General features: G+C 42.7%; 2 protein-coding genes across 2 annotated transcripts; one reads left to right on the top strand and one right to left on the bottom strand.

Annotated features, from left to right (window-relative positions):
• Nucleotides 1-262: 262 nt before the first annotated feature.
• On the bottom strand, nucleotides 263-13,531 carry scnm1 (sodium channel modifier 1). Its single transcript, XM_003228544.3, has 8 exons — nucleotides 13,164-13,531; nucleotides 11,928-11,998; nucleotides 3,738-3,826; nucleotides 3,141-3,238; nucleotides 2,313-2,413; nucleotides 2,056-2,219; nucleotides 1,421-1,541; nucleotides 263-446 (listed from the first exon to the last, which is right to left on the bottom strand). The coding sequence occupies exons 1-8, from the start codon at nucleotides 13,212-13,214 to the stop codon at nucleotides 347-349; spliced, it is 795 nt and encodes a 264-aa protein (XP_003228592.1). The 5' UTR covers nucleotides 13,215-13,531; the 3' UTR covers nucleotides 263-346.
• Nucleotides 13,532-13,595: 64 nt separating this feature from the next.
• Nucleotides 13,596-22,326, top strand: lysmd1 (LysM domain containing 1). Its single transcript, XM_003228549.4, has 3 exons — nucleotides 13,596-14,559; nucleotides 16,145-16,494; nucleotides 21,334-22,326. The coding sequence occupies exons 1-3, from the start codon at nucleotides 14,380-14,382 to the stop codon at nucleotides 21,515-21,517; spliced, it is 714 nt and encodes a 237-aa protein (XP_003228597.2). The 5' UTR covers nucleotides 13,596-14,379; the 3' UTR covers nucleotides 21,518-22,326.
• Nucleotides 22,327-22,656: the final 330 nt, after the last annotated feature.

Here is a 22,656-nt window from a genome sequence, read left to right as displayed (position 1 = left end):
CTACTTGGCAGAAGCGGGTTGGACTGAATGACCCTTGGAATCCCTTCTAACTTTAGGATGCTATGATTCCATCTATCTTACCTATCTATCCATCCATCTACTTTCTTCTCTGGAGGTGCTCAAATAGAGGCTGGATGGCCATCTGTCAGGAGGGCTTTGATTGTGCCTTCCTGCCTGACAGGAGAGGGTTGGATTGGATGGCCCTTATGAGTCCATTCCAACTCTATGCTTCTAAGAAATAAAATGGCAGCCGACAAAACTGTTACCCTTTTTTGTATTTCTTTTATCAACTGTCTGTCGTCGGTAATAAAACCTTTTGTTGGGGAACGTGCCCAGGGCGAAGCGGTCACAACGGCGCCAGCGGTGGAGGCTCCTCTTCGTCCGAGTCAAACTCGGCATTCTCGTCTTTGACCCATTTCCCAGCTCCATCTTGGACCCAACCAGAGCTGCCAAGGAAGAGAGGGAAAGGAATTTTTTAAAGGGAAGCCCTATGAACCAATTCTGCCGTATATCAAAGCTTAGATTAATATTTGCCTTTACAAGACCCGTTTGGAGACAAAGACTCCTTGCAACATCAATTGAAAGCTTCCATATATATGGCCTGATAAGTCATACTTATCAGTCCATGTTAATGTGTTATCATAATGCTGTAACCCACCTTGAGTCACAAGGAGAAATGGGTAAGAAACAAATAATATTAATATTAATATTAATAATAAATGTCAGCAGCACTTATAATGACTGGCAGTGGCCTTCAAGGCTTTTTTCACACAGGGACCTTTCAAACCCTTGAATTCTTTTCATTTAAGACACACGAGCTATTTAGGTATTTATTTTTATTCACTGACTAGTGTATTTATTTACCTGGTTAGCAAATAAATTAATGGGTTGCGGTGAGTTTTCTGGCCTGTCTGGCCATATTCCAGAAGCATTCTCTCCTGAGGTTTCACCCACATCTGTGGAAGGCATCCTCAGAGGTTGTGGACATGGACATTCAGCCCAGAAAACACACAACAATCTGTTGTGAGGTTTGTTCGAAACTAGGCAAGTGGGATTTGTATATCTGTAGAATAATGTCCAGGGTGGGAGAAAGAACTCTTGCCTGTTTGAGGCAAATGTGAATGTTGCAATAGGCCAGCTTGATTAGCATTGAATAGCCTTGCAGTTTCAAAGCTGGCCTATTGCCTCAAACAGGCAAGAGTTCTTTTTTCCACTCTGGACATCATTCCACAGATATATAAACCCCACTTGCTTAGTGTCCAACAAACCTCACAACCTCTGAAGATGCCTACCATAGATGTGGGCGAAATGTCAGGAGAGAATGCTTCTGGAACATGGCCAGACAACCCGGAAAACTCACAGCATCCCAGTGATTCTGGCAACGAAAGCCTTCGACAACACAATATTAATAGCATCTTACCTTTTTAGCTTCAGATAATGTTCCAGGATTCTCCGCTTTTCCGGAGTGAGTTCGCTGCCTTTGGGAGAAGATTCCTTGTTTCTATGACTGTCCTTCTCTAAATGAAAATCTTTCAATGAACCTGAAACCAAGAAAGAAAGAAAACAGTTCCTCTGGCCATGTGCAAAGTACCAAAGCCAGATGAATTAATGTTAGTTTTCCAGATAGTTTTCTAAAGTCTTTCCCCTTCTCTGCCAAAGAGTGCTGGTGCCTCACCAAGTTACTATTCCCATTATTCTATTACATTGAGCCTTTGCATTCAAAATAATAATAATAATAATAATAAGCATTCAAAGTGGAGCGCATTCATTTTATAGTGTAAGACTTGGTTTTGGAAAGGCATCACTTTTGGAGTCTCAGTCTGAAAAATCTCAGATCTGGTCACATGGTGTGTAGTCCCGCCCACAACCTCAAACAACATAGAGTTATGGGGAAAGCTGCATACCAATATATACATACAATATGGTAAGCAATCACAATGATATACATAACAGATAACTAGTATAGGAGGCTTGTAGAAGGTTGCTATTTCCTAAAGATGTACCCTTTTAGGAGATGCTGAACCTGTAACAGGAAGAAAGAAATTAAAATAATACCGGATCCTGGAAGGTGCACAGTTTGTGTGGTTTCTGTGACAGTGGGTATGTTTTCTGCCTTTGTTTCCACAGAGTTCCCGGATTTGAACCCATTTTCTTCCTCTGCATGTTGCAATAACATATGGATCCTCAAGTTACTTGGGCTTGGCTCACTCACGGTCTCCCTGTCCCAAATAAACAACAATAGATGATTCCTAGGAGAAGCAAAAATACCCTGAAGGGTTTTCATTTCCATGTAATGTCTAATTTTTCCTCACCTCATCCGCCGACAGCAACTGTTATAAGGGGTGGCTTTCAATAAAGCATTTTGGGTGATTTTCCTGGTCGATGCAAGTAACGGCGCAGGGCCCGGCATGGCCTGAAACGAGACCAAACCGAGGAAATAATTTTAATTTTCCAAAGTTGGCCCATGGTTTTAGGTTGATAATTTTCCCTGCTGAAATCAAAATACAGGATATGACATATTGCCACCCAGGGTGCAACTGAATTACACTTTTGAATTAACACCAATGGATCTGGACCAAACTTGGCACACAGACCTGATATGTCAAAATTTGATTACTGGAGGGGTTTGGGGGAACTGATCTTCCTTTCTGGGAATTGTAGTCCACCCACAACCAGGGAAACTGTGACCTCTACCAATGATGGGCCTGGTCCAAACTTGGCACACAGAAGCCCCATGACTCACTCAACCTACTGAAAGGGTTTGAGGGGACTGACTCACCATGGTGGGAGTTGTAGTTCACCTTATAGCCAGAGAGCATACTGAACCCCACTGATGATGCATCCAGAGTAAACTTGCCCAACATAACAAACTTTAAGCACTGATGGGTTAACCTGGCATAATGTCAGTTGTAGTTCAACCACAACCTTATGCATTTCATACAATTAAAAAATTGACTTTTTCTAATAACCCGGGCAACGCTGGGTACCCTAACTAGTATGATTATACAAAGAGAAGCATAATGGAGTCCAGCCATGGGAGTTCTAGTGTAATCTTATTAGCTTACTGAAACTGTATAGGATAAAGGAGAAATTTGAAAAAATTTTGGGCATTCACGTTTTGGGGAAGTGTTCAGATTTACCTGTGATCCGGATGCTTCCGCTTGGAGGTAGGCTTCATGCTGGCGCTTCTCAATTTCGTTCTCAAGGGAACGTTTCTTCCCGTAAAACTTCTGCAAACCTATTATATATATTTGCAGAGAGAGAATGCATTAAAAATTGATATTTGGTATTTCTCAGTTGAGGGGTTGCACCTACTCTGTCGAATGTATGCAGTTCGATATCACAATAATTAAGGCTATTCAATGCTAATCAAGATGGCCAATGGCAACATTCCCACTTGCCTCAAGCAGACAAGAGTTTTTTCTCCCACCCATTCCAGAGATATATAAACCCCAACAGACCTCACAACCTCTGAGGATGACATGTGGGCAAAACATCAGGAGAGAATGCTTCTGGAACACGGCCATACAGCCTGGAAAACCCACAGCAATCTAGTGATTCTGGCCATGAAAGCCTTCAAGAACACAATAATAATTAACTGTATTTGTATTCCGTCCTGTCTCCCATGGAGGATCCCAAAGCGTTTAGTCATGCCAACAGTCGAATCCCAGACCTTCCCGTACCTGACTATGACTCCCATCCTCCCCAGCCAGAGTGGCCGCAAAAGTATAACCTACTGAGCAGGTGCTTCTTCCCGGAACGGTGGACCGTGAGCATGTCGAGAGTGTCAAAGACTGGTCTGTGGAAGCAGACGCTGCAGCTGTACCTGGGAAAGAAGTTGGCGGGGAGCAAGACAGTTAAAACTTTTGTATTGCACTTTTAAAACTTTCTGAGTGTGTGTTTGTTAGCCACCTTGAGTCCCCATGGAGAAAAAGACAGGGTATACTGTATATACTCGAGTATAAGCCTAGTTTTTCAGCCCTTTTTTAAGACTGAAAAAGCCCCCCTCGGCTTATACTCGGGTGAGGGTCCTGGTTGACTTATATTTGGGTCAGCTTATACTCGAGAATATATGGTACATTTATTTTTTTCTCTATTATTATTGGTATTATTACATTTATTATTTTTCTCTATTATTGTTGCTACTATTACATTTATTTTACTCTATTTTTATTATTATTAATAATACATTTATTATTTCACTCTGATCTTATTATTATTATTATTACATTTATTATTTTCCTGTAATTATTATTATTATTATTATTATTATTATTATTATTACTATTACATGTATTATTTTACTCTATTGTTATTAAAAGGACACATAAACACATTTACATTGAAGATGAGAATAATGATTTAATCAGAGTTGAACAGTCTTATCTTAAATTAGAGCTTTATGTAAATATTCAAAAACATTTAGTCTACAGATGCCTCAATTAATGTAATTTTATTGGTATCTCAGCTTATACTTGAGTCAATGTTTTCCCAGTTTTTGTGTGTGCCTAAAATTAGGTGCCTCGGCTTATATTCGGGTCAGCTTATACTCAAGTATATCATCATCATCATCATCATCATCATCATCATTTAATTACTTATTAATCGCCCTCCATCCACGATGCTCTAGGCGATTTACAAGATAAAATTGTAAAGGATAAAAATACATACATACAAATATTGATTAAAAAATATTAAAATAGATTAAAAGCTCTAGTAAAGAGCCATGTCTTGAGTGCGAGGGTAAAAGGCCCCAACTCACGCATGGCTCTCATCTAGGGCGGCAAGGCATTCCATAAGGCAGGGGCAGAAAAAGCTCTGCGTCTGGTCCTCTCCAAGTGCACTTCTCTAGGACCCAGTACATAGAGTAAGTCTCGTTGGGATGGTCGTTGTGACCTCCGATGATGGGAGAAGGAGAGACGGTCCCTAAGATACGATGGGCCCTGGCCGTAAAGAGTTTTAAAAGTCAGGACTAGCATTTTATATAGACCACGGTAATCAGTTGGAAGCCAATGCAGATGCTGCAGCACTGGTGTTATATGGCATTTCATGGGTGTTCTTGTGAGTAGCCTGGCTGCTGCATTCTGAACAATACGGAGCTTTCGGGTCGTGGACATCGGAAGCCCAACATACAGGGCGTTGCAATAGTCCAGCCTAGACGTGACCGTGGCATGGATGACTGTTGCCAGAGCCTCATCAGATAGATAGGGTGCCAGTTGCCTCGCTTGTCGTAGATGGAAAAAGGCCTGTTTGCTGGCAGCAGCGACCTGAGCTTCCATTGTCAGCTGCGAATCTAAAACGACACCCAGGCTCTTAACGGTGGGCGAAGGAGATAGGGCAGCACCATCGAAGGTGGGTAGCAAGTGGGTCAGGCCAGAGAATCTCAGTCTTTGCCGGGTTCACCTTCAGTCTACTAGCACGTAGCCAGTTCGACAGAGCCTCCAGACATAAGGTGAAATTTTCTGGTATTGACGTTGCTCCAGGCTCCAAGCGCAGAAGGAGTTGGGTGTCGTCTGCATATTGATAGCAGTCTAGGCCAAAACTCCGAACCAAGCTAGCAAGGGGTCTAACGTAGATGTTGAAGAGAAGAGGGGAGAGAATGGCACCTTGGGGTACCCCACATAGGAGGGGAGATCTGTCAGAGACTTGATCCATATACTCCACACATTGGCTCCGGTTTCGCAGAAATGAGTTGAACCAATTGAGGGCCTGACCGCGAACTCCGGACATGGCGAGACGGTGAATCATTAGATCGTAGTCAACGGTGTCAAACGCTGCGGTAAGGTCGAGAAGTACCAGTAGCGCTGATCCGCCGCTATCAGACTGGCGACGAAATTCATCTGTAATGGCAACCAGGACTGTCTCCGTCCCATGGCCAGGGCGGAAGCCTGACTGGAAAGGGTCCAGGCCGGCTGTATCATCCAGAAATTGTTGCAATTGTCCCAGCACAGCCCGCTCTATCATCTTACCCAAGAATGGGAGGTTGGACACAGGACGATAGTTGGCAAGGGTCATGGGATCCAAGCTAGGCTTCTTTAGAAAGGGACGAACCCTTGCCTCTTTTAGGATGTCCGGGAAGACCCCCTGTTCAAGAGAGCCATTGATGATATTACTCAACGGACTGAGTAGACCTTCCAGGCAGCTCTTCACCAGCCAGGAGGGACACGGATCAAGGGAACAGGTGGTTGGTTTTGCAACAGCCAGGATTCTAGCGACATCTTCCTTGTCAAGCGGAGTAAATCGGTCAAAGATAGGCCCACTAAGCGGCCACAAAGTCTCAAGCTCACTTAAGGTATCAGCTGTAGGGGGCAGTTCCTGCCAAAGCACGGTGATTTTATCAGTGAAAAACTTCTGGAATGCCTCTGCTGTAAGAGCCGTGGTTGCTGGGTTTTGGACTAAGGGAACCGGACTGGTCAAAGCACGAACGATTTTGAATACTTGAGCTGGGCGCGAACTAGCAGAGGCTATTAAGGAGGAATTGTAAGATTTTTTAGCATCCTTGACGGCTGATTAGTAGGACCTGCAAAAAGCCTTGAACGCGGACAGTGACACCTCGTTGGGCTTCTGTCGCCACCGATGTTCCAGCCGCTTTCGTGCTTGCTTCATCGTCCGTAGCTCATTAGTGTACCAGGGGGAGCGATTCCGGTGAGGGCGAAGGAGGCGTCTGGGGGCAATCTCATCCAAGGCAGCCAACAAACTGACATTCCAGGTGTTGACTGGCTCATTGAGAGTGACGCACGCAGTTCCCAGGCCCTTAAGGGCATTCAAGAACCTAGCAGGTTCCATGAGTCTCCTAGGCCGAGCAAAGATTGGTGTGGCAAGATGGGGAGGAGGAGATGGAATCTCAATCCGGGCCTTCAGGACAGCGTGATCAGACCAGGGAACATCAATTACTGCAGATAGAGATGTTTGTACTCCGATATTAAAGATCAGGTCCAAGGTGTGGCCGGCCCGATGAGTAGGGCGAGTCTTGAGTAGTGAGAGCCCCAGAGCTTCAAAGGTTGGTACTAGGTCCTTAGTCACAGATGAAGATGGCAGTGCCTCGACATGTACATTAAAGTCACCCAGAACAATAAGTCTGGGGAACTTCAGGACCCAGTCTGCCACAAGATCTAATAAATTTAGCAGACTCTCTCCCAGAGACCTAGGCGTGCGGTAAACTACAAGAATGGCTAGGGATTCCCTGCTAGCCAGGACCACACCAACACACTCAATACCGGCTATCTTTGGAGTTGGAATAGCTTTGATGGTAAAATAATCACGGGAGAGTATTGCTACCCCTCCACCCCGACCCCCACTCCGTGGCTGTTGAAATATCTGGAAGCCTGGAGGTGTCAGTTCATGTGAGGGAATGTTATCACCCTCACGGATCCAGGTCTCTGTAATACAAACCAGCTCCACTGCTTGATCGAGAATAAAGTCAGAGAGGGTAGCAGCTTTGTTGACGATAGACCTAGCATTGAATAATAGCAGGGACAGGAGGGACGTTGGTAGCACCTTCTCGGCCGTATGCCTAGGGATGGAATGCAAGTTGGAAAGAGAACGAGTTTCCAATCGACTCGATCTCACTCTGGCACTTGACCTAGGACCACTGTTATCATACTTGGGAATATCACATAGGACAGATGAAGGCCGAATCTGTCGCTGACTTTGTCTCTTTTTAGAGACCAGCATGCTATCATTCTCATATATCCCTCTCCCGATGATTACTGGGATCGTCCTCCCAGTTCTGGGTTCGTCTGTAGTGTCAGTTAGGTACCTGATGTTCGAACCACCTCCAGAAAAGGGAATGATGCAAGGTCCGAGGGGGTATGATTTTGAGCACTAGCCTGTGGGCACAGCGGAGTTGGAGTAAATGCGAAGTCTCCTAAACATCGTTTAGGACGTGCAGGTGTTCCGTTGCACTGAGGGAATGAGCCCCCAGCCGCTGGGTTTTTGGAATGACCCTCTTCCGTGGCTCTATTAATAGTGGCCCTAACTGGAGAGGTATTCATCCTTTGTGTTGAAAGTGCCTTCGGCATTCTTGTCCTGGCCCTAAAACCAGCCCCCCCAAAAGTTCTAGTTTTGTAGCCTTTCTGCTGGGCTCTGCATTTTGATGAACTAGGGCTTGTGGCTCTGACCGACACATGTTCAGAACGTTGACTTCCGGGCAATTCTCTGTTCTGTATGTCGGCGGAAATGTTCTCTGCCCTTGCAAAAGCCCCTCTGGATGCGATCTTACTCACTGGGGCATCCTGAGTTAGAGCTTCTTCAGTATTTTTTTCAGCATCAGCCCCCTTAGAGTTTCTTCGGCCGGAGACATCTCCTCCAGAGGAGCTCCCACCAGAAACCGCTTCATGTGGATTCCCCTCAGGAGCAGTTACTTTGGGGATGTCCTCACCAGAAGTAGGGCCTTTCCCTAGATGGTGCTTCCGTCTCTTTCTCGTACGGCGTTTGCACATGTGCTGCTTCTCTTTGGGACTTGGCCATAGGGAGGTCAATTCCCTTTTAGCAATCCCCACACCGGGCGCCATTTCCAAGGCCTTGATCTGAGCTTGTCTTTCAGACAAGGGAAGACAACGACGTCTGCAGTGATCTTCCGGCTTTTGGGCCTCGGTGATCGTCCTTGGATTCTTTTGCAGGATTGCAGAAATGTCCAATGGCTCTGCTTCCATCCACTGAGGCGGATCTGCTCCCATGGCCCCCATGGCCTTCCTAGATTTTTGGTTTGACCAGGGACAGGTGTCATCAGGATTTGCCCCAAAAGGGCAATTTCCCCCAAATGAGCATTCCAGGACTGTCGCCTCCTGGAAAACTCCCCCCGAAGGTATCAGGGGCCATGATGGTGGACTCGGAGGCTGCAATGGTCTTGGCGAGGAACTTACCCCCCCAAAGAACACCTCAGCTGGACTATCGTTTAGTAAGTACTTATTTGCCTGCAATATGTCCAATGGAGGCTCTTTCTGGTGATTTTGTGTCACTTAATTGGTTTAGTAACACTCCAAGGCGGCTTAAACTTTCAGTAAGGCACTCGTACTCTAAGAACAAAAGGTCCAACAAGTCCTGGTTTAGTTGGTTGGATCCCATCTCAAAAAAAAAATCAGAAGTTTTGAGTCTTCCTCCCTCCTTATGTCCACTCACCAACGCTGGGAGAAAGGGAGGGGACAGTAGGCCTACAGCAGAAGACAAATGGAATCCTCAGGCCTCTTGTGGAAAAGCTGCAGCAGACTGAAGCCTTCCCAGGCCTGGTGCAACTCAGCCTTTATAGTTTCTCCCTGCTTGGAGGTTGCTGAGTCACACCCAGTTGGAATGGGCCTAGGGCTTCTGCCTACTCACAAGTAGTCCAGAGACAGCAGAGCTGGATGGAATCCTCAGGCCTCTTGTAGAAAAGCTGCAGCAGACTGAATAATAATAATAATATGAGGATGGTGAAACAGTTTTACCTCCTGTGTCATAAAAACATTATGAATGAACATATGACAACAGAAGTTGCTACAGATCATGCATAACTTTAACTATCCTCTACGCAAAATTACCGTTCAACATAGTCACCATCAATTTGTACACATTTGCGCCATCGTTTAACCCAGGCACCAAAACTATTTGGGAAAGATTCAGGGTCTTGCTTCATGATCCATAATTTTAAAGCTATTTTAAGATAATTGAAATAATTGAATCTGACACCACCTAGGTAATAATAATAATAATAACAAATCTTTATTTATATACTGCTCCATCTCCTCAAGAGGACTCAGGGCAGTTTCCAACATGAACATAAAAAACATTCAGTTGTCAAAAAACACCATACCACAAAGTTAAACATAGTAATATAATAATAATAATAATAATAATAATAATAATAATAATACCCGACAAAACCATTGATCATATCCTCAGCTGCTGTAAGAAAATCGCACAGACAGACTACAAACAGAGGCACAACTATGTGGCCCAAATGATCCATTGGAACTTATGCCTCAATTACCACCTCCCAGCAGCAAAGAACTGGTGGGATCACAAACCTGCAAAAGTATTGGAAAATGAGCACGCAAAGATACTGTGGGACTTCCGAATCCAGACTGACAAAGTTCTGGAACACAACACACCAGACCTCACAGTTGTGGAAAAGAAAAAGGTTTGGATCATTGATGTTGCCGTCCCAGGTGACAGTCACATTGAAGAAAAACAACAGGAAAAACTCAGCTGCTATCAGGACCTCAAGATTGAACTTCAAAGACTCTGGCAGAAACCAGTGCAGGTGATCGGCACATTGGGTGCCATGCCAAAAGATCTCAGCCGGCATTTGGAAACAATAGACATTGACAAAATTACGATCTGCCAACTGCAAAAGGCCACCCTACTGGGATCTGCACACATCATCCGAAAATACATCACACAGTCCTAGACACTTGGGAAGTGTTCGACTTGTGATTTTGTGATATGAAATCCAGCATGTCTATCTTGTTTGCTGTGTCATACAATAAAATAATAATAAAAACTTAGACTGCCCTCTCTCTCCAGAGGGATTCAGGGCAGTTAACATACATATAAATGGCAAACATTCAATGCCACAATTTCTTCATTAATATCAAATGTATAAAATGACAATAACATACATATTATAATAAAAATTCCACATTAAAAAACCATAAATTTAAACATGACAATCAGTAAAAACATTATTGCACAGAGCGAGCGTATATTTGGATAACATAATAAACATCATAAGACAGAACCAAAACAATTCTATTAAAAACAAACATAAAATTACAGATCCAAATCAATATACAGTAGAGTCTCACTTATCCAAGCTTAACTTATCCAATGTTCTGTATTATCCAAGGCAGTCTGCCTTTTAATAGTCAATGTTTTTGTAGTAAATGTGGCAATGTTTTGATGCTAAATTCGTAAATACAGTAATTACCGTATATACTCGAGTATAAGCTGACCCGAATATAAGCCGAGGCACCCTAATTTTACTACAAAAAAACTGGGAAAACATTGACTCCAGTATAAGCCAATAAAATTACATTAATTGCGGCCTCAGTAGTTTAAAATTTTTTAATCTTTACATCAAACTGTAATTTAAGATATCACTATTCAACTCCGATTAAATCATTTTTTTCATCTTCTTCAATGTAAATGTGCTTATGTATCCTTTTAATAATAAAAGAGTGAAATAATAAATGTAATAATAATAATAAATGCAGTAAAATAATAAATGTAATAATAAATAGAGTAAAATAATAAATGTATTAATAATAATAAAAATAGAGTAAAATAAATGTAAAAGTAACAACAATAATAGAGAAAAATAATAAATATACCATATATACTTGAGTATAAGCCGACCTAAATACAGTAGAGTCTCACTTATCCAACGTTCTGGATTATCCAAGGCATTTTTGTAGTCAATGTTTTCAATACATTGTGATATTTTGGTGCTAAATTCGTAAATAAAGTAATTACTACATAGCATTACTGCGTATTGAACTACTTTTTCTGTCAAATTTGTTGTATAACATGATGTTTTGGTGCTTAATTTGTAAAATCATAACCTAATTTGATGTTTAATAGGCTTTTCCTTAATCCCTCCTTATTATCCAACATATTCGCTTATCCAAGCTTCTGCCGGCCCATTTAGCTTGGATAAGTGAGACTCTACTGTAGCTGGATAACATAATAAACAACATCATAAGACAGAACCAAAATAATTATATTAAAAACAAACATAAAAATACAGATCCAAATCAATACACTCTTTTTGGACCTCTGAAAGGAACCCTGGGATGTGCAGTTCAGGGAAAAAGCACTCTCAGCCAGTACATCCTCCACAAAACTACAAATCCCAAGACTCCACAGAATGGAGCCAAGGCAGTTAAAGTGGAATCATATCTGTATAAGTGTGCCGTTTGAACAGGCTCATAAGGTTAACGGTATATGCTGACCTTCCATCTCTCAGGAGTAAGGCTTCGTCTTCCGGGATATAGTTGGCCAAAAGGTCTGCAACTCTTCTTTTCTAGAGGAGTAAAAAATATTTTTTTAAAAAAGGAAAACTTTAAGTCAGGACTGGGCAAACTTTTGCCTTTTGTTTGTTTACCAGGATCTGGATTTTGCAGGAAATAGCAACTATCGGAGGCATGGACCCTTTCCAAAGGAATAATATGGAATATTATTATTATTATTATTATTATTATTATTATTATTATTATATATATTAAATGTAATATTACTAATAATATTACCATATAATGATATAGTACAATATAGTAATTTAATGCTTATATTGTGCTATGCTAATAATATATTGTATGTTCATTTGATTTGTAAGCTGCTCTGAGTTCCCTTCGGGGTGAGAAGAGTGGGATATAAATGTAGTAAATAAATAAATAAATAAATACATTTCTGGGTTGCTGTATGTTTTGAGGGCTGTATGGCCATGTTCCGGAAGCATTCTCTCCTGACGTTTCACCCACATCTAAGGCAGGCATCCTCAGAGATTGTGAGGTCTGTTGGAAACTAGGCAAGTGGGGTTTATAGATCTTTGGAATAATGTCCAGGGTGGGATAACGCATACTTGTCTGTTGGAGGCAGGAAGCAGCCAGGCTTTGAAGCTGCAAGGCTATTCAGTGCTAATCAAGCTGGCCAATTGCAACAGTCACACTTGCCTCCAACAGACTAGAGTTCTTTCTCCCACCCTGGACATTATTTCACATTTTTATAAATCCCACTTGCCTTGTTTTCAAGACTTCACTGGCTTGTTATGAGTTTTCTGGGTTTTATGGCCATGTTCCAGAAGCATTCTCTCCCGACGTTTCGCCCACATCTATGGCAGGCATCCTCAGAGGTTGTGAGGTCTGTTGGAAACTAGGCAAGTGGGGTTTATAGATCTGTGGAATAATGTCCAGGGTGGGAGAATGAACTCTTGTCTGTTGGAGGCAAATGTGAATATTGCAGTGGGACACCTTGATTAGTACTGAATGGCCTTGCAGCTTCAAAACCTGGTTGTTTCCTGACTGGGGAATTGAGCGGCTGAGGGGCAAAAGGAAGGGGCCTGAGGCTGTTAGGAATGGTGGGAGTTGTAATCCAAAACACCTGGAGGGCCCAAGTTTGCCCAGGCCTGCCATATGGGATTTCCCGCCCAAACTGACCCCTGTTTTGTCCCCATTTCCTTTCCCACTCACCTTGAGCACGTTGAGCTGGCTATGGTCGTCTCCTTCCCTCTTGAATGACATGCTTCCCTTCCAGCCTTGTAAATAAATATCCCAGGACTACAACTCCCAAGCATCCACTGCAAGGCACCAATCAGGGCTCTGCCTCCATTGCCCGAAATGCGTCTGGCTCTTTCCTTGTTTACTTCCTGCTGAGGGAAAGAACTACATTTCCCATCATGCCTTGTTCAAAGTGGCCTCTTCTCTCCCAAACTCATGTTTATCTTTCCAAGAAGCGTCCAAAATGATTTACAATTAAAATCTGTATGCAATTTTTGCCTCCATTCGGGAGTCCTATTGGAGGGATTTTATTTCCTGGCTTTTTTGTTTTGAATGGGAAGACTACAAATCCCAGAATCCTTTGCGCGGGAAGGAAGGCGGGGCTTAGAGTCGGTTACAAGGCTGGCTTTCTTTACTGGGAGAACCCCAGTCTCCATCAGCTTGGGATCAATATTTGGAGCAATTGATCCTGATTGATTGGCAGTTTGGACAATAGGGATGATAAATGATTGACGTCTGGTTGTGGCTGGAATAAAAAGGCGGGGCTTAGAGTCGGTTACAAGGCTGGCTTTCTTTGCTGGGAGAAGCTCAATCTCCAGCAGCTTGAGATCAGTATTTGGAGCAATTGATCCTGATTGATTGGCAGTTTGGGCAGCAGGGATGATGGGTGATTGACAGCTGCCTGTGGCTGGAATAAAAAGAAATATATTTCTGGGTTAAGAGTCGGTTACAAGGCTGAATGTCTTTGCTGGGAGAACCCCAGTCTCCAGCAGCTTAGGATCAGTATTTGGAGCCATTGATCCTGATTGACTGGCAGTTTGGGCAACAGGGATGATGGATGATTGACATTTGGTTGTGCCTGGGATCAAAACAAATATATTTCTAGGCAATCAAGAAATATATTTCTGCAAAATACATAAGGTTAAGGGTCCATATTTGTTGTGTTTTGGGAATTGATTGGAATTGGAAATTGATTGGTTGGAATCGGCTTGATCAAAGCTGGCGGGGAGGTTTGTGGATCCTGGGTAGAAACTAGATCCGATCTTGGGAGATTTTTATTTATTATGGCCTTTCCACCATGGCAAGAAGTGGGATCCAATCTTAGATGCATTGCTGAGTTTTAAGGCCTTGGAAAGGTCTTTGGGGTCAACCTATAGGGTGGCATTTATTTATTTTGGGGAGCAAAGGGATGTCCTCTCCTTCGAAGCCAGGGTCCCCCGGAGGGGCCGGGTTGCTGCAAGGGAGCCGGACCCGATCCTACGGCAGCCTGGTCAAGACGGTGAGCTCGCCCGTCCGGGAACGGCGCCTGGAGCATCGCCTCGAACCCGGGGATACCCTCCAAGGCCTGGCGGTCAAGTACGGGGTCACGGTGAGTCTGAACCGCACGGCTATATCGTGTGAGTGACACTTGGCTTGACTACGGTCCATGTGAAAGAGATCTTAGTGGACGACAAACTGAGCGTGAGTAGAGAGTGTGACACGGCAGCAAAAAAGGCCAATGCGATTCCAGGCTGCGTCAATAGTAGTCTCAGGAAGAGAACAAGGTCACGTTCTATTTTGATGTGAAAAGATCTAGCAATCTAGCGGACCCCAAGCAGAACATGATCATGTCGACAGTGAGGTGCAGCAGCTCAAAAGGCCAATGCGATTCCAGGCTGCAGCAATAATAGTCTAGGTAAGGAACCAAGGGAAGTCACAGTTGCGTTCTATTTTGGTGTGAAAAGGATCTAGGAGTCTCAGGCCCCTTCTACACTGCCATATAATCCAGATTATCAAAGCAGAAAATCCACATTATCTGGTTTGATCTGGATTATATGTATCTATACTGCCATATAATCCAGTTCAAAAGAGATAATCTAGATTTTGTATGGCAGTGTGATGCGGCAGCTAAAAAGGCCAATGCGATTCTAGTGAAGTGTCTCGAGACCAAAGTAAGTCCCTTTCTATTCTGCTTTGGTCAAACTTCACCTGGAATTACCCAGTTTTGGGTAAAACAATTCAAGAAGGGGTATTGAAAAGCTGAAATGTGCCAAGAGAAGGGCGAACGAAATGATCAAAGGTCTAAAAAGCTATAAGAGTGACTTAGGGAGCTGGAGAAGCGAAAGCAAAAGATGAGAACCATGTTTACGTATTTGAAAGGATGTCACATTAAGGAGGGGGAAGGTTTATAATTGGGTCAATGTCAAACTGGCAATATATGATATATTTATTTATATTTATCTCTCATCTCACCCTCCCTTATCATTTTCCAAGGAAATGTTTTGAAAAGGGAAAGAAGCCCTTGCAAGTCAGGAAGAAGAATATATATATACCCATTAATCTTATAAAAGCATTTTCTCCTGAAATATGTGTTAATCTCTCCTACAGATATATAGGCATTTCCTCCTGCAGGCCTTTGCAATCCTTATGTATCTTTATATTTGTATCTATCTATCTATATACATTAATTTTATATATGAATTTCCCCCTCATGTGTTTGCAAGTCTTTGCAAATCCTATGTACATATAGATAGCTAGAGATTTCCATGTACCTGTATATCTGTATCTATGTGTATACATTATTTTATATATGAATTTTCACCTCACATGTTTGCAAGTCTTTGCAAATCCTATGCAGATATAATTATCTATATAGAGATGTCTAGATAGATAGATATGAACATAAGGCTTGCAAATATTGCAGGGATTTCATTGGGATCTGTTTTTATTTTGAAATTGACCCGTAGCTACTGCATTTTCCACTCTTGGGTTATACTTTCCCCAGTTTTTTGTGGTAAAATTAGGTGCCTCGGCTTATATTAGGGTCAGCTTATACTTGAGTATATACGGTACTTGTTTTTTGGGCTTGGCCCTGTGTTAGCCGCCCTGAGTCTCTTCAGGGAGATGGAGGCGGGATAAAAATATAAAGTTATTATTGTTGTTGTTGTTATTATTATTTTATGATCCGATTTCAGACAGAGCAGATCAAGAGGGCCAACCGTCTCTACACCAACGACTCAATTTTCCTGAAAAAGACTGTCTTCATCCCGGTGCCGATGGAGCCGAAGTCCTTGTCGAACGGGTTGAATCTTGATGAGGACGAAGAGGAGGAAAAGGGAGAGGAGGCCGCCGCAAAAGTGGGAGACGGGCCGGGATCCAGGGCCCCCGAAACCCCAAAGAAGCAGAAGCACCCCCGGAAGAATGGGTCCTCAAGCGGCGTCCCCAAACACGACCTCTCGGCCTCGGACTTCCTCTTCAAACTGGACTCTGAGATCCGCCGCTCGAAGCAGGCCGCCACCAAGAAGCTGCGGGATGGGGAGAGCCTGTGAGTGCCTTTTTCTGTCATTTGTTATTTGAAACAATTGTTTTTATATCATGCGGCCCAGATTTAGGTGTCTCGGTGTAAGCGAGCCAAGTTGCGAAGGGGGTGGCAAATAAATACAGTTGATTAGAGGGCAGTGTAGTAATCCAAAAGGACCTTCGCAGATTAGAAAACTGGGCCAAGTCTAACAAAATAAAATTCAACAGGGAGAAATGTGCAAAACTTAGGCAGTAAACATAAAAACGGAGTGTGTGTGATGTGGCAGCCCTTTGTAAGACCCTGTTTAGTCCCCCAAAGTAATTATTATTATTATTAATAATAATAATAATGGCTCCCTTTTCCACACATCAGTTGTAACGTGAAAGCAGCCTTTTGTAAGACCCTGTTTAATTCCCCAAAGTAGTTATTATTATTATTATTATTATTAATAATAATAATAATAATAATAATAATAATAATAATATTAGCTCCCACTGCCATACATCAGTTGTCATGGGAAAGCAGGCCTTTGTAAGAACCTGTGTAGTCCCCCAAAGTTGTTGTTGTTGTTGTTGTTGTTGTTATTATTATCTCCCTTTGCCAAACACAAGAGTTGTAATGGGAGCAGGCCTTTGTAATACCCTGTTTAATCCACCAAAGTTATTATTAGGCACAGTTTCTTGGGTCTCGTGTTCTGCTTTTTGTATTTTTTTCAGCCTTAGTCCCCTCTCCTTTTTTTACACAAACATTAACAAAATCCACAAAATGTCTTCATCTTAAGGCCTGTTCCTGGGGTTATTTGGGGTGCTGATTCAGAAAATTGCATCGGATAGACCAAATCAGCTCTTGATTATTAAATATGGTTTTCTGTGGGTGATCAGATAGTGACTACTGGATGGCATATGTTCTGAATCAGCACCCCAAATAACCAAACCAAATCCAAAGTTGACCAAAAACTGATTTGTAACCCATTTGGTTGGGAGTCCGTGGTAGTGCAGCGGATTAAACCACTGAACTTGCTAGCCGAAATGTCGGTGGTTCAGATCTGGGGAGATCTGAATAAGTAATTCATCCCAAGAGGTTTAGAAAGCTGAATGGTTTGGGATTACAAATCACAACCACAAGGGGGGATCGCTACTGCAAAGTTATATAGCATGTCAACCCTGAAACTCAGCGGATTTATTTGCTGTCTGGTTTGAAATTCCTTCCTCTTTCAGCAGATTTCGACAGATACTGTCATGGTGTAGCAGAACGGAGGGGTGAGGAAAGCATTTGGGTTTCAAAACATTGGCCCTTGGAGGGTTGACATCCAGGGTAATATGAGTGGTGAAAGTGTGCGGCATCATCCAGGATTTTATCATAGTATATTTATTGTATGTGACTGTCAGGACCCATGTTTCCCGGGCCTTCACATTGGCGCCGGGAATCAGGCCCCTGACATTCCCGCACATTCCTGGACTGATAAGCAGGCCGGGGCCGGCCTTGAGACACCAACGGACAAAGGGGGTTTTTGGCGGGCACTATGCGCGGGTTTTTCACCGAGCGGGAATTGCATGTTTGAATGTGGGAGGAGGGTATATAAAGGGACCCGAGGGCATCACCCAGCACTCTTGGCTTCTTATGTGTCAGTTATCCTTCAGTAAACGTTCACCTTGTTTACGCACCGGTCTCGCGTCTTCATTCTCGAGCGGCTGGAGTGAGCTGACATGTGACCTCATTTGTTTATGACTTGTTTTATTGTTGATAGTGTTTTATATTGTCTTCTGCCTGGGCTTGGCCCCATGTAAGCCGCCCCGAGTCCCTTCGGGGAGATGGGGCGGGGTATAAAAATATTATTATTATTATTATTATTATCATCATCATCATGCTTACAACATTGTATAGGCCAGGGGTCCCCAAACTAAGGCTGGATGCAGCCCTCCAAGGTCATTTGCCTGGCCCCCGCCCTCACTTTTAGACTTAGGCTCGCCCAAAGTCTGAAATGACTTGAAGGCACACAACAACAACAATCCTAATTAACTTGACTATCTCATTGGCCAGAAGCAGGCCCACACTTCCCATTGAAATCCTGATAGGTTTACCATATATACTCGAATATAAGCCAACCCGAATATAAGCCAAGACACCTAATTTTACCATAAAAAACTGGGAAAACTTATTGACTCGAGTATAAGCCAAGGGTGGGAAATGCAGCAGCTACTGGTAAATTTCAAAATAAAAATAGATACCAATAAAACTACATTAATTGAGGGATCAGCAAGTTTTTGAATATTTACCATATTTCAAAGAAAAACAGTAAACTTGCTCTATAAGTGGAAAAGTAGGGTCAACAAAAACAATATGGTATTAACAATAACTTAACAACAACAATAAAACTTCATTTGTAATAATAGTAATAATAATAATAATAATAATAATAATAATAATAATAATAATAATAATAATAATTCATTTATTATCCTTCATTTTTATCATGACCTATCTCCTTGTGGGGACTTGGGCCAGCTTCCAGCATAGTAACAGGCAAACATTCAATGCCTATATAAACAATGCAGAGCTAGATATAGATCTATAATTATACAGTAGAGTCTCACTTATCCAAGCTAAACGGACCGGCAGAAGCTTGGATAAGCGACTATCTTGGATAATAAGGAGGGATTAAGGAAAAGCCTATTAAACATCAAATTTGGTTATGATTTTACAAATTAAGCACCAAAACATCATGTTATACAACAAATTTGACAGAAAAAGTAGTTCAATACGCAGGAATGTTATGTTGTAATTACTGTATCTCCGAATTTAGCACCAAAATATCACGATATATTGAAAACATTGACTACAAAAATGGCTTGGATAATCCAGAAGCTTGGATAAGCGAGGCTTGGATAAGTGAGACTCTACTGTATATACTAATTTCACATATGCATTTTCCCCTGAAACATTTGCAAATCCTCTCTATATATGTGCATTTCCCTCCTGCATCTATCTAGAAATCTTTATATGTGTGCGTGCATTTCCTCTGTAATATGTCCATGTCCTATATATCTATATTCCTATATATCTATCTAGACATCTCTCTATATATACATAATTATAGCTGCATAGGATTTGCAAAGACTTGCAAACATATGAGGGGGAAATTCATATATAAAATTAATATATATACACATATATATAGCTACATAGGGATTGCAAAGGCTTCCAAGGGGAAGTGCCTACATATCTGTAGCAGAGATTAACAAACATTTTAGGCAAAAATGCTTTTATAAGATTAATGGGTGTATATATATATATATATATATATATATATATATATTCTTCTTCCTGACTTGCAAGGGTTTATTTTCCTTTTGAAAACATTCCCTTGGTTCAGAGCGAGGGAGGCTTTGGAAAAACAAACACACTGATAAAGGAAGAGAGAAATATATATCATATATTGCAAGTAATAGACTCCAGGCTCCGCTGCCTGGCTTGACCTTGACCCGATTATAAGCCGGGGGAGGCTTTTTCAGCTGATAAAAAAGGGCTGAAAAACCTGGCTTATCTTCGAGTATATACGGTATGTTGATTAAAATTGTTTTTATTTATGAATATTGTATTGTTCTTTCATTGTTGTTGTTTGTTTTTACACTACAAATAAGACATGTGCAGTGTGCATTTGGCCCCTCAACAGTCTGAAGGATTGTGGACCAGCCCTCTGCTTAAAAGTTTGAGGACGCCTGGTATAGGTATTGGGGAAATCCAGGTTTGGATCCCTTCCCACTGAGTTTTTCAATTCCTTGGGCAACCAAGGCCATCAGTCTATCTCACTTTCTTCTTCTGCCTAGCACCGAATTCTGAAAAAAAAAAACAATTTGTCTGCAATGACCTTCAGAGTATATGTTTAATTCATTTTGTGGGGTTGTTGTATGTTTTCCAGGCTGTATGGCCATGTTCCAGAAACATTCTCTCCTGATGTTTCGCCCACATCTATGGCAGACATCCTCAGAGGTTGTGAGTTATGGAGAAACTAAGCAAGGAAGGTTTATATATCTCTGGAAAGTCCAGGGTGAGAGAAGAACTCTTGCCAGTTGGAGGCCAGTGTGAATATTGTAGTTAATACCCTAATTAGCATTGAATAGTGTCATCTCCTGGCATCTTCCTGCCTGGGGGAATCCTTTGTTCAGAGTCGTTAGCTGCCCATGATTGATTCATATCTGGAACTCCTCTGTTTTCAGAGTGTCGCTTCTTATTTACTGTTCTGATTTTTGAGTTTTTTTATGAGTTTTTTGCTCATTTTCACTGTTTCCTCCTTTCTGTTTAAGTTGTCCACATGCTTGTGGCTTTCATTGGCTTCTCTGTGTAGTCTGACATGATAGTTGTTGGAGTGGTCGAACATTTCTGTGTAAATTTTGAGCATTTCAGAACAGTAAATAAGAAGCAACACTCTGAAAACAGAGGAGTTCCAGACATGAATCAATCAGGGGCAGCTAATGACTCTGAACAAAGGATTCCCCCAGCCATGAAAGCCTTTGACAACACAATTAATTTTGTGTTTAGACTCAGGTCCACACTTTTAGTTATCTGTTTAGGTCCATGCAACAATTCCTAGATCTGCAGAAATCTCAGACTCTTCTAGTCCCAAGCATTTGGCATAAGGGAGCCACAGCACTTTAATTACATTACAAAACTTTTTTCTACAGAGGTAGGTAAGTGGAATCGTAGGTACTGGTACCAGAGATACGGAGGCCTGTACCGTAATAACAATGCAGTGTGTTGTGCTCTTGATTTGCAGACGCTTTTGGTGAGAACTGCCTTGCAATTGGAAATCTGCTCCGATAGCAATGGAAGCCTGACCTCTGTCTGCTTCTGCTTCTCTTCCAGGGCTTCCAGGGATGATCCGGAATGGCCCGGCCAGACGCTCTCCTCTTCCTCCTCCTCTTCCTCCTACCAGAACGAGCTGTCTCCACGCAGCCAGCAGCGGGCTCTCTTGGGTCCTGTCCCGCTCACCAAAATTGCCCGCGCCAACTCCATCCGCGACCAAGAGGACGAGATCTTCAAGCTTTGAGGGGACTCTCTGCCGCTCAGTCATCCGACCCCCGTTATTCCCTTTTTCCTTCTGGGATTTTTTTTTTTTGCTCCTTGTCGGAGGTCCTTTGTTCTTGCCCTCCCGCCTCCAAGGTGGGGGTGATCTCTTCGCAAAGAATCCGGGAATTTGTCTGGCGGAAATGTGATGATGCAGGATGTAAATGAGGGAAGCGGGGGAATAACATGGGGTCGGAAATATGGATTGGAGTCCTTCCTCCCGCCTCGATTGGGAAACCCCTTCCTTGTGTGTTTTGAGAGACTTTCCTGTACCCCTTGGTTTCCGTCCTGATTTCTCCCCCATCCCCAAGTCTTTGTATTTATTGCCTCAAGTGCTTTCTTGCCCTTTCCTGCCCTTCCGCGCAGTGCAATGATAGTGCCGTGATTCCGCTAGAACCGCCGAACTGCGGCATCCTGCAAAGCCCTTAGGTTTGTGGTTTGCTCTCTCCAAGTTCCTTCGCTTACACTATGAAGCATAGTAGTGGAATCGACGCACTAGTTGCACTGCGCCTGTCCCACAAAAGCTGAAAAGAAACTTTGCGCAACCCCTGAATATATCTTTCTTGAGTCTGGTTGCCTACTGGGTCTTACAGCAAACCAGGGTCCTGCTGACAAAATGGAGGTATTCTGTTTTGAAGTTCACTTTTTTTCAGCTGGTTATCGGATTCCTCTCATTTTTGGATCTGAGGAGGAATGTCTCCGTCCGGCCTTCCTTTTCTTGTCTTTTCCTTCCGGATCCTCTGGCAATGCTTCTGTCGCCTAACCTGTGATTAAAACAAGGCGTCCCATCAACACTTGACTCCATGCATGTGTCTTTGCGGTCTGTTTCCTGATGCTGAATATGCTTATTATAGTTGTTGGGGCTGAAAAGTTGTATGCTGTCTAGCAGGGATTCAGCTCCACCATTGCCTCTCTGTGTGACCCTTCTTTGTACTGACCCTCCTGATGTTTTACTTTCTGTTGGGCAGGATGGAGATTATGAACGTCCAAGACAGAGACCCCAGAAAGTGCGTTGAGGAAGGTGTCTTGTATCTCTCTCTAGGAGTCAGTGGTATTGTTTTGGAAGAAGGAAGGTCTATAAGCCATAAGAATATGTGTTGTTGAAAGCTTTCATGTTTGGAA

The sequence above is a fragment of the Anolis carolinensis genome, unplaced genomic scaffold, assembly GCF_035594765.1.
Source record: "Anolis carolinensis isolate JA03-04 unplaced genomic scaffold, rAnoCar3.1.pri scaffold_14, whole genome shotgun sequence".
NCBI lineage: Eukaryota > Metazoa > Chordata > Lepidosauria > Squamata > Dactyloidae > Anolis > Anolis carolinensis.
Note: the sequence above shows the minus strand (reverse complement) of the source record. Positions and strands in the feature narration are given on the sequence as shown.